Source organism: Callorhinchus milii, unplaced genomic scaffold, assembly GCF_018977255.1.
Source record: "Callorhinchus milii isolate IMCB2004 unplaced genomic scaffold, IMCB_Cmil_1.0 Scaffold3, whole genome shotgun sequence".
In the NCBI taxonomy this organism is placed as follows: Eukaryota; Metazoa; Chordata; class Chondrichthyes; order Chimaeriformes; family Callorhinchidae; genus Callorhinchus; species Callorhinchus milii.
In genome coordinates this window covers 71,258,878-71,271,090 of record NW_024704744.1, presented here as the reverse complement: position 1 = coordinate 71,271,090, position 12,213 = coordinate 71,258,878, and the positions used below count along the sequence as shown (strand labels likewise).

Here is a 12,213-nt window from a genome sequence, read left to right as displayed (position 1 = left end):
AATCTTAAACTATGGTGTACATTTTACATAATGTTGTAACGGACTGCAAGGCAACACAAATAAATTACTTTTGAAACAATCTCTGTAACCATTGGCTGCGTTCTCCACTACCACTCCCTGGGCTGCTGAGATGAAATCCACTCTTTCATCACGTCTAGGCTTGACTGCACTAACACTCTGCTGGCCACACTCCCCAGGTTCAAGACTATCCAGAATTCTGCAGCTTGTGTCCTCTCACGCACTAAGCTCTGCAAGCTTATTATCCCTCATGCTTGCTGAGCTCCATTGGCTCTCCCATCCCCCGTAGATTGAATTCAAGATCCTCTCACCTTGGAAATCCGTCCACAGTCTTGCTCCACCCTACTTCCGCCACCTCTCAAACCTACCGACCCAGCCGCTCAGCAAACACCAACCTACTGCATGTTCCAAACACCATCTGCCCCATCATCAGTGGGCAGCCATTCAGCCATTTTGCTCCAGCACTCTGGAACTCCATCATAGAGTCCCTCTGACTCTTTCTCTCGCTTCCCTCGTTTCAAGGCTGGTCTCAAGATATACCTCTTTGACCGTGCTTTCAATCATCTTTCCTTTCTCTACCTTCTTCGGCTCCCACCGCAGCTTGGTTGCCCAGCCGGCATGTCAAAAGCGCGATATAAATTGTATTGTACTTAACTTTTTTGACATTATTCAGTCACAAGTAGCCCTCAAAATAGCTTTGCAAGTTCAATAGAATTATGATCGTACAACATCAAGGTCTACTCACCTGTCAGAGCCTAAAAGTCTGAAGATTCTTGAATTATCGCAAATTTCTTGCGTAATCTGAATAGGTTTCAATAACACATTCATGGTTAATAATTTTACTCCTTCATTGAGCTTCACAAAAATGTTTGCATATAATATTTAATTATATTGTTCATTAAAAGAAACTTCTATTTCAGCCCAAAAGGATAAATTTGTTCTCAGATGAAATATGGGACAAATTACAAGTGCTTTGCACTGGAAAACATCATGATCCAAGGTGATCCAGTTAAAGGGCAAGTGCTATTATCTTTACTATAAGCATTATTTCAATGCTTACCATACAAAGAAGCTAATAGAAATTTATTGGATGATTCACTATTTGCAATGCTGGTAATTAGTTATCCACAAAATTAAAATACTCCATTTCAGGTTCGTAATGCCACATTCCATCAAAATATTAACACAATAATAATAATAATATACAATAAGTCGAAGATAAAATCTATTACATTATGTTAATTTACCTCATTGGACTTAAAACTTCTTCCCTGCATTCCATGTTTCCAGAAAGCAAGCACACTGTCTTGTAAACAAACTAAAGAGAAAAAACAAAAAATGTAAATTTGTCTCAATGCAGTCAGATGACAGGATCAATTACTTAAATAAGCTCAAATAATAACTCCAAAAAATTTTGGTTTTAAAAGACAATACAATGCATTTAGAATGCACAATGAATGGTAAGCAGTGTTTTATGGAAAATCAAAATATGCGGCTTTTGCTAAACCATTTATGTGATGTGACCATGAAAATATCAAATTATAGTTCAATTTCCACATAAATAAAAGGAGTTAGTTATCCAGAGATACGGTTGACAGTTAAATATTGATGCAAGGTTATTATCCATGGTGATTGAAAGGCTTAGACCTTCATCAAGAAGCGTGAGGGGTTTCCACTGATAAATAGGTTCTCATTCGTGGGTTGGAATGCAGTATAATAATTATCCTTAAATTTGGTTAGTGCCTTTCACGTTAAGAGGACGTCCTAGAGGGCTTCACAGGATGTACTATAAAGTACAGTAATTATTTTTTGTGGGCAAACGGATAACCAATTTGCGAACAGCAAGTTGAAAGGTATAACCCCTCGTATGTTAGTGAGCCTGTTCATTTTTTTCTTATGGACAACTTATTATATAACATTCCTCCATTTTATTTAGCACTTTTCTCTTCACGAGGATGTCTCAAATGCTTCACAGGAGCTATTGTATTTTAGTGTAGTGACTATTTTGAAGGCAAATGTGACAGCCAGAGTTCTGTTTAATTGCATTATGAATTTAAATGACAAATTTGTTTCGACGGGTATGCAACCTTTGTACTACTCCCAACGAAAAATTCCTGATACCTATTAAAGGAAATGCATCTTATAATAGTGATCCATTGTTAAGTGTTTTATTAATTTGTTAATTGTTAATTCCCGAGGAATTCCCTTCCTCACTCCCTTCGCCTCGCCCCCTCTCTTCCTATTTTCAGGTCCCTGCTGAAGACCTTTCTTTTCGACCGCGCCTTTGGTCATCTTCCTCCCCCTCCCCCTGGCTCGGCCCCTGGCTACTGTAAGAGCTCTGCGACGCCGTCCGTCGTGGAGGGCGCTATATAAATCTAAGTTGTTGTTGTTTGTTTTCTGTATTTGTAAATGAAATAAAATCAGTTTAAAAACAAATAACTACAAACGAAAACACAGACTTACCTATTGATTCAATTTGAAAACTGAATGTTAGCTCTGATGACAATTTTCTGCTCGATTTCAATCGCCCTTGAAGATTTACTATTTTTAAACATCCTGAAGTGTAGAAAGAATAGTATGTTAAAGCAGGTAGTTTATTATTCCGATATGTAGGTTATTTTGTTTCAATGGGGATTTATTTAATAAAGATCTATTAATAAAAGATACTTTGTTGAAGAGCCCAAGTTACAAGCAAAATGAAACCACCTGTGTCATGAAAACAAATCTACTTGTAAAAAAGGTGATACTTTTCTTAGTTAAAATGCAGGCTAATTGTATTATAATGCAGTGATCTGTGTCTAGTATCTGACACCCCAATTAAAATGAAGCCCAAAAAAGTGGCAGCTTCTAGGTCATCAGATCGCTACAGACCCAATGTCTTTGACAACTCAGAAGGTGACCATATTTTTGTCAACCCTGGAAACTGAATGTGCAGAGTTTCTTGTCTACAGTAGACCCTAAAAATGAACCTGACTCAACCAATGCACATTCTAACATAGTTCCCCCATTTATACGTAAATGTATTAAACATGTAACAAAGATATGTACTTTTGACCAAAATGGGGTTGAAAAAGTACAGGAAAAAAATCTCATGATGTAAAACATGGTTCCTGCTGCCTATAATGGCAACCTGCATAGACTTTGTACCATGTGGCGCATTGGAACAGAATTCTTGGTGCAAGTCAGAGCAACGTAGGTGGGAATTACTGCAGGAAATGCATTTTCTAAACAATCATTTTTTTTTTTAAACACTTTTTGAATCTCAATACTCAATTTTTTAATTATACACATTACTATTCTGTACATAGATACCCACGATAGTAGCAAGCCAAGAGGAAATGTCCATAAAAAAATCTAAATGTTCAGAGAAAGACATTCAGGATTTCATCTGCTCTCATAGAACATGAGACCATTACAAGAAGACAGCAGTAAGTATATTTCTACGATTGTTTCTTCATTCAGAGTAAAAATGTAAGAAAATATAAGATGAGCAGGGTAGTCGAGTGCTAATATAATAATCATCATTTAAAATCCTGTAAAGCACTGAATGTAGCACTTGAAATACCAAATTTGCTTTTAAAGGACAGCAGCCATCCACCCATCTTAATTTACTTGAAAAATTTAACTAACTGATCTCAGAATCTTTGTGCCACCTGTCAATAAAGTAAAGTTTTCTCTGTCTTCTAATTTCAGGTCCATGCCTGGTGACCTGATTATAACTGTGAGCAAGGATAATGAGGAGCTATACTGAGGTCCTGGGCACCTTTTCAGGTGGATGTTAAAGACCCGTTAGTTCCATTCAAAAAGAGAAATGAGTTTCTTCTGATGTCCTAGCCAACAATCCCCCAAATAAAATTGGACATTCACTTCATGGCACTGTTGCTGGGATATACGATTGTATATTTCACCCACAAAATATATAGTCAATTCACTTTACAGTATATTTTGTGAAGAGCTTTGAGATGTCTCAAAGACATAAGGCACTGTATCAAAGACAAGTATTATTATTATAATATGTATCTGTGGGCAAATGAGCTGGTGCATGCGCCTACAAATACACAATCACCTTACAGTGAAGCATTTTGAGATGTTCTCCTGACGTGAAAGGCGCAATACCAAATGTCAGAATTGTTGATCATATCGGGGCCTTAATTTAAGATAATGGAACATTTGTCTCCTTTCATTTGACAAGAGTCTACTCACCATCTTAAGACAGACAAATTAACTAGTCAAAATGAAAATAAATTGATAGATTTTGTGTCCCTGTAGCAAGTAACACCTACAAGTAGTTATTTGTTAAAATAAAAATCGTATTGCAAAAGGGATTAAGGGATATGGGGATAAGGCAGGGTCAGGTTATTAGCTGGAGTTAGATTAGAAGATCAGCCATGATTGAATGGCGGGGCAAGCTCGAAGGGCCGAATGGCCTACTCCTGCTCCTACATGTTATGTATTTCCTTTGCTCACCTGCTCTCTTTTTTAACAATATTTTATGCAAATATATAACTTACATTTTAAAAAACTATTAACATTTGAGAGATGAACAGTATGTAGTTTCCTCTTGTGGTACTTGTTTAAACTATAAAATTAAAATTTGTTTTGGAAACTTACGATCCATACAGACGAGTATTGTGTCTCTCTCAAGCTGGGTCACATGGATGACATTTGCCTGTGGAATATCTGTAAAACAAATATTACCAAACATATTTTCTTTATTTTGTTTCTTATGAAACACACCCACAAGATAGTGAAGCCTTTTTGAGTAACCAGTCTTTTCTGGGAAATATTAAGATTTAATTTGTAGTAATTCTTAACAGATTCCATAAAAAGGAAATTAGAAATACTTTAACCTGCGGGAACTCCATTCTATGTGATCTACTTTCAGAATGGAATTCCCATGGGTCGGTATTACTTGGGGTAATTGGAAGGAGTCCTTACTAAGATTTCAAAGAATTTTGGTAGATTTGATGTTTACAAGACCGCATTAACTGTAAAAACATTACTGAACAATATCACAATGAAGTAGAAACAGAACACCTAACAGTAGTGCTAAGTCTATAACTCAAAAAATGGTAAATATTGTATGAAATGGATGAACATGTCCAGGTGTCAGCCGAGCTCAGGTTGCAGCAGTCTTGCCTCTGAATCATAGGAATCTGAGGCAGTACATGAGGCTAGATTTAAAAAATGGTTAACAACAATAAATTAACATTTACATTGTGCTTTTCACATCAGGAGGATGCCCCAAGGCACTGGATAGTCCAGGGTTTGCTCCCGAGCTGGGGGTGGTAGTTGAGGGTGGTGGAGGGGCCGGGGGGGGGAAGACGACCAAAGACGCAGTACAAATGAGAAGGCATTAAGATGGAACTTAAAGGAGACAAAAGGGGCAATTTGTGGGAACTCTGAGATGGAGTTGCAGCGAGTGGGGGTAGGGAGGCTGAAAGCATAACTGCTGATGGTAGGATGGGGACAAAGCATGCCAGTGCCTGCTCAACAGAGCTACTGGGTTTGTATAGCAACAACAAATTCAATTTGTGTGGCACCTTTCACGTCAGGTCTTGGACAGTCAGGGATCCGCACCCGAGCTAGTGGTTGTGATCAGGAGGGGTGGAGATAGAGTGGGGAGGGTAGGGATTGGAGGGTGACCAAAGGCACAGCTGAAAAGGAAGGTCTTGAGATGGATCTTGAAGAAGGCAAGGATGGGGGCGAGATGGAGGGGCTGTGGAACGGAGCTCCAAGCAGTGGGGGCAGAGTGGCTGAAGGCGGGGAACAGAGCTGGCAAGGCGGGAAATGTGAAGCAGGTTGGAGTCCGCTGAACGAAGGGAGCGGACAGGTTGGTAGGGGGTTAGGAGGTCGGACAGGAAGGGAGGAGCAAGGCCATGGAGGGCTTTGAAGGTGAGGACCAGGATCTTGAACTTTATCCTCTGTGTGATGGGAAACCAGTGGAGCCGGGCGAAGATAGGGGTGATATAGTAGCGGAGCCTGGTGCGGGAGAGGACTTGGGCTGCAGAGTTCTGGATGATCTGCAGCCTGTGGAGGGAGGAGTTAGGGTGTTTGCGTAGTCGAGCTGGATGTGACGAATGCATGGATGCGGGTCTCGGCGGCCTGCACTAAGAGACAGTGGCAGAGCTAGGCAATGTTGCAAAGGTGGTGTACAGTTTGAGAAGATCGCAGAGGTAGAGTGCGGAAAGACCGTGGAGGGATTTAGAGGTTAGAAAGATTATCTTGAACGCAATTGTTTGGGGGATGGGGAGTCAGTGGAGCCAAGCAAGGATGGGGGCGAAAGGCTCACAGTTTAGTGTGGGAAGGACATGAGCTGAAGAGTTCTGGATAGTCTGCAGCTTGTGAAGAGCTGGGCAGTCTGGTGAGCAAAGAGGTGGCATAGTCTAGTCTGTACTTGATGAATTTGGGTCTCAGCAGCCTGAGGGGAGAGATAGTGGCAGAGGTGGGGGAAACCTGTGTGGGTTAATGCATAGATGTGAGGTTTAAAGAAAAGTTGGGAGTCAAACCAAACACTGCGGTTCCACACTTGCTCTGCAAGGTGAAATGTGCATCCATATAGGTTGATGCTGTTAGCATCTTGAGGTGAGAAAATACTGATGGGAGCCTACTAGGAGAGCCTCTAACTTGTTAAGTTTCATTTCTGTATGTCCTCCCAATCTGGAAGGCACTATATAAATGTAAATTTGTATAGGCAATCGGTCAGAACAACAGTGGTCCTGGAATCAAGGGTGGAGGTTAAAAAAGGAAAGACAATATTCATGATAAAAAAGAGAAAGAGTAATGCTTGACCTTAATTGTTTTTCATCTACCTAAACGACCTGGCTACATAGACCAACTGGAACCTGGTGAAATTTACTTATGATAAAAAATAGGCTGAGATAAAATGAATGGTACTGAATTAGAGCAGCAACTCAGGAATCTGGGGGGAGGCAAATAAAGTTAATTTTCTTTTTGTGAACAGATTCTGTCCCCTTGCTAATTTGAGATTTCCATTTTTTAATAACTACAATGTTTTTGGTTGTTCCGAGATCTGTGTTTTTTAAAAAAAAACATCCTGTTAACTGTTTCACTATCATCTGTGAATCAATGATTTTCATGACAGTTGAGGATATTTAGCTAGAACAGCAGAAAAAGTTCACAGACAGAGCATGACCTTTGAAGAGACATTAGATCCTCAGGTTTACAATCTAGTGAGAAGGGCATCATCATTGAAGAATATAAAATACTTAATGTATTACTTCAAATACAATAGGGTCAGAGGACTTAAATGTGCAGTATAACCAGTCTGTGTTCATCAAATGTGACGTATAACCAGGGTCTCAGCAGAAACTGAGTAAAGAAAATGCACATTTAATAATTTTTCATTTTTGTGTTAAGAGAGCTCAACAGTGCATTGATGATACATTTGTTCAACGGTAGCAATCATTGTGTCAAATCAATGCAGGATAATGGATCATGTCAAGACTGCATCAACTTTTACTGAATACAACTGGTCAATAAATGCATTAGAATGTGTCGGACCATGAGCCAGAGCGCAGACGACTTTTATTAGCATACACAACAGAAGACGGTTACAAATATATTTTTGATGTCTTTGGTGCTAGCATTCTAAACAAACTGAAAAAGATAAAGATTGAAATATCCAGATTAACATCTAGATTAACTGTGAGGGATGTAAATAAACAGCAGAGAAAAGGGTTCAGCTGGAATAAGTGGCGAAGTCACTTTGGGGACTATCTATGGGGAAGAAGTCAGTCAGAGGACTAAACCTCTCTATAATGCATCTGGCAGAAGCTATGCCTTCGGCCCGCTGTTGGCTGGGATTGGTATTGCAGTACCTCCGGTCTGAGGAGTTTGTTCGCCTCACAAAGAGGAAGCGGAGACACTGAAATATGGAACTAGCTTGAGCAGTTGGTCATTTGGCACAGGCCAGGCTTGCCCAGCCAGAGAGGCGATGAAGTCACCTGTCTTTGGCCACCTTCCTCCACCTCCCCCTGGCTCATCCCTGGGATCCGTTACTATGAAGCGCTCTGAGATGCTGTCCGGCGTGGAGGGGGCTATATAAATCCAACTTGTTATTGTTGTTGTCTTCTTTGAATGGCTGTGAAGACAGGTATCAGGCCTGCATCGTGCTTTGACAAATTGGAGCCCAGAGAATTGGGGGCGTGGGGTTCGACCTAAGCATTGCAGGGACAATCCTTGTTCCCTTGGGAAATGCATTTCAGTTAAATTTAGCTTACCTCGCTCACCAACAAAAAGCTCTTTTAAACAAAAGCTGCTTAGAACATTCTCAACGAGTTTGGGGAATTATCTGAGCTGCTGGGTGGAATCTTAAAATGTTTTTCACAAAACAGACAAAACATTCCTCATGGTGGAACAATATTACTAATTTCCAGTTCAATTAAAACAGTGTAAAAGAAAAATATTTACCATTAATAATATTTGCATTTGATATAGCTCCTTATCACGTCTTCAAGACGTCTCAAAGCACTTCACAGAATATATTGTAAAGTGTAGCAACTGTTTACTTGGTGTGCGAAATGCGGCAGCCAATTGCACACAGCAGTGTCCCACAAACAGTCGTTGATTGAGTGACAACATTTTTATTATTTTCTAATTTATTTTTCTTTGAAGGGATAACCTCACTGAGTACACTTATTGCTCAGAATTTGTAAAGCTGCATACAACTATGTATAAACTAATCAAGTCCAGTTCTATAATAATAATAAGAATATGGAGTTAGACTAAAAATAACCCACTCTTCTGGAGAAGGAAAATCACCTTATGTCTCTGGGGGAGAAAAATGTTGAATAGCACAAAACATAATCCGCAGTGTTAGAAACTGAACAAAACTAATTGTTGTCATCAAGCGAAGTTCATTTCACTTTTTAAATCACAATTAATGGATACATTCTGTACACAGAAGATTATACCTGTTACTTTTCTCATTCACGTTAATCTGGGAGAAGTACAGTAGTAGCATACCTGTTTCAGTAAACCAAGATGAAGTAGAATTTGGGTTTACAGTCTCAAACCGTACCACCTGATTAAATTCTGTTCCTTTACTGACAGCAACACATAAAAGTGGGTACTCCTGTTCTGGAACCACCAGCATTTCAAAGACTTTCAATGGATTTGGCAGAGGAAAGTCAATGTGCTAGAGTAAGAATAAAGATTTTATACTTAGATTAAATTTTTGCACAAAATATAATCAACTGAAACCTTAACAAATGTACCTGTATTTTCTGAGTCCTGGCGAAGCAGACAGCAGAAGCTAATATTTTCAATGTGTATATATAAAATAATCCATATATTTAAATTAAATATGTAATTATACTCTACAATATATTATCAGCTAAATAAACCATGTCAGATGAAGTGATTTCACTAGACTAATAGATTGAGAAATGAAAACCCATTAACATATGAATACAGCCTCTAGAAGCTGCACTCCTCTGCTAAATGGGTACTGACCCACAATTTATTGGACAAAGTCAAACTGAATGACAGATGAAATGGGCTCTCTGAGCAACAAACTATAAACTCATCAAATGAATATTATAATAAAGAAAGGGTCTCCTTACCCTCATTTTTGTACATTTGTGGAGGTCTGCCTTTTCTGCTGCATCTAGTGGCTGTATTCAAATGTAAATAGGTTTTGGTTTACTGATTACTTACACATTGACTTCATCAACAGATTAAGTTTATCTACTAAACTGACTAAATTATCAATGGGGAAATGTTAGCTCAAAAGAGCATTCAAAATGCATTGATATCACTTGGTCAGATTACATCTCAATGTTACACATAATTCAAACTGCTCGGATGTGCCGATACATATAATTACATAAGGCAACAAACATAAATTAGCAAACTTGTATTGTTTGATAATGTCCCTTTCAACGCCTAGATTAGATAGAACAAAGTCAGTCAGTTGGGTGTTAAAATAGAAGCATTCTTCACATATTTAGAAATAAAAAACTCCTGACCAAGTTAGGCTTTTTTTTTAATTGGTTTATTCATTTCCACATACCAGTTCTTAAAAGGAGGTGAGTTTACCTCTAAAAATATGCTCCAAAATGTTTTGCAATGAATAAATGTCCAATTGTTAAAATGCTTTCCATATAACTCAGCCACTGAGACTTTGGGCCCAGCCAACCACTATATAATGAAGCTTCCTTGTATGTCATGCATTATCTGTTCAATTTTCATTTGTATTTTAATAGAAAGCTCTGTTGGTGCTGATCCAAGAAGGAAGAACTGCTCAACTAGAATATATTAACTAAGTATTAATCTACATATTCCAAAGAACTGCTTGAGGATCACTTTATGCTTGGACTTGACCAGAGAGAACATATGGTGTGACAGACAAAGGAAATTACAGGTGAGTAACAACAACAACAACAACAAGATTCCATTTATAAAGCGCCTTTCACGTCAGGAGGACGTCCCAAGGCGCTGCACAGTTGGGTCATGACCCGAGCAGGGGGGAAATGGTCAGGGGAGGGGAGAGAGCGAGGAGGGGGGAAATGGTCAGGGTGAAGGGAGGGAGCAAGGAGGGGGAAATGGTCAGGGTGAGGGGAGGGAAGGGAGAGAGCGAGGAGGGGGAAGAGAGTCGAGAGGGGAGCTGAAGGCTCGGTCAAAGAGAAAGGTCTTGAGACCGGCCTTGAAGGAGGAAAGGGAGGAGGCGGCGAAGGCACTGGGGGATGGAGTTCCAGAGCCTGGGGGCTGAGAGGCTGAAGGCCCGACCACCGATGGTAGGGCGGTTGGGGCGGGGGACGTGGAGCAGACCAGAGCCAGAGGAACGGAGGGTACGGGCAGGTAGGTAGGGGGATAGTAGGTTGGAGAGGTAGGAGGGAGCAAGGCCGTGAATGGCCTTGTAGGTGAGGATGAGGATCTTGAAATCAATCCTCTGGGGGATGGGGAGCCAGTGGAGGCGAGCGAGGGTGGGAGTGATGTGGTCCCGAAGCCTGGTGTGGGACAGTACACGAGCTGCAGAGTTCTGAATGACCTGCAGCTTGTGGAGGGAGGTGCCGGGAAGGCCGGCGAGGAGAGAGTTCCCATAGTCCAGCCTTGAGGTGACAAAGGCGTGAACCAGGGTTTCAGCAGCGTGAGGGGTGAGGTAATGCCGTAGTCTGGCGATGTTCCGGAGGTGATGGAAGGCGGTGCCAGTTGTGGTGCGGATGTGAGGGAGAAAGGACAGCTCAGGGTCGAACAAAACGCCGACAAAACACACCTAAATTATCATTAAGATGTATTTCAGAATCAGTTCAATTTAAATGAATTGAGAATGAAAGTTGGAAATTGGAAATTCCTTTCCTCTATCTAACGTTTAAAATGGCTACTTGTCGGAAACCATAGCAGATCATAAATCATTAATTATCCGGTACAATGTACAGTCAACACTGCGGACAAACCCTGCGTTCAGTCCTGACAAGCCAATTACCAGTCTGCTAAACAATAGTAATTTTTCGGATAGTCAGATCACAGATTACATCATCTCCTCTACACTAATTAGTTTGTGAAGGAACAAACTTCAGCAGTGCACATATTCACAGGAAGTAACAACAGCAACATAAGGACCCAGAAAATTTTGGCATCTCACTTATAACTCAGCCACTGAGACTTTGGGCCCAGCCAACCACTATATAATGAGGTTTCTCTGTATGTCGTGCATCATCTGTTCAATTTTCATTTGTATTTTACAAGAAAAAGCAAACTCATATTATGCCACTTTGATGGAACGTCACATAGTTGCATAGTTTAACTTACTTTGATCAACATAAACTTCTGCATTTGTTCAACCCATTCTAACAACACGATGCTGGACTGCAAAGCACCACATAGGTATTTGTGTCCGGTGTAAGGATTCCTTACTGTAATAAAAAAAAATCAACTTATATTCTTAATCGCTATGCAATCTGGTGTTGGGTTATGAGTTTAAAGTTCCAATGTGGAGTTTGAACCCACAATTTCTGACTCAGTATTTCCAACTGAGCAGGCTGACACACTGATGTAAAGTCTCTTGAAATGCTGTTTTGTTTGACATTTGCAATCATACATTCTCCAATAACATTTAGTGGCCATAATCGGGACAGCAATTGAATACAACTCAAAATGTGAAACTGCTTGGCTTATGAAGTGATCCAAATCTTTTAATTATATTACAATCTTGTAATACATACAAGAACA

General features: G+C 40.0%; 1 protein-coding gene across 9 annotated transcripts in view; it reads right to left on the bottom strand.

The window, feature by feature from the left end:
• The window catches only part of map4k3b (mitogen-activated protein kinase kinase kinase kinase 3b), a 119,709-nt gene that overhangs the window by 2,579 nt on the left and 104,917 nt on the right, over nt 1-12,213 (bottom strand). For 8 of the 9 annotated variants that reach the window (XM_042333777.1, XM_007894390.2, XM_042333778.1 and 5 more), the window contains 6 exons: nt 11,794-11,897; nt 9,007-9,178; nt 4,630-4,698; nt 2,482-2,574; nt 1,266-1,336; nt 764-819 (listed from right to left, as the gene is read on the bottom strand). In XM_042333777.1, coding sequence (XP_042189711.1) covers nt 764-819; nt 1,266-1,336; nt 2,482-2,574; nt 4,630-4,698; nt 9,007-9,178; nt 11,794-11,897 — 565 coding nt within the window. Of the gene's footprint in view, nt 1-763; nt 820-1,265; nt 1,337-2,481; nt 2,575-4,629; nt 4,699-9,006; nt 9,179-9,605; nt 9,657-11,793; nt 11,898-12,213 lie in introns of all 9 variants that reach the window. The other variant, XM_007894389.2, reaches the window with a different exon arrangement.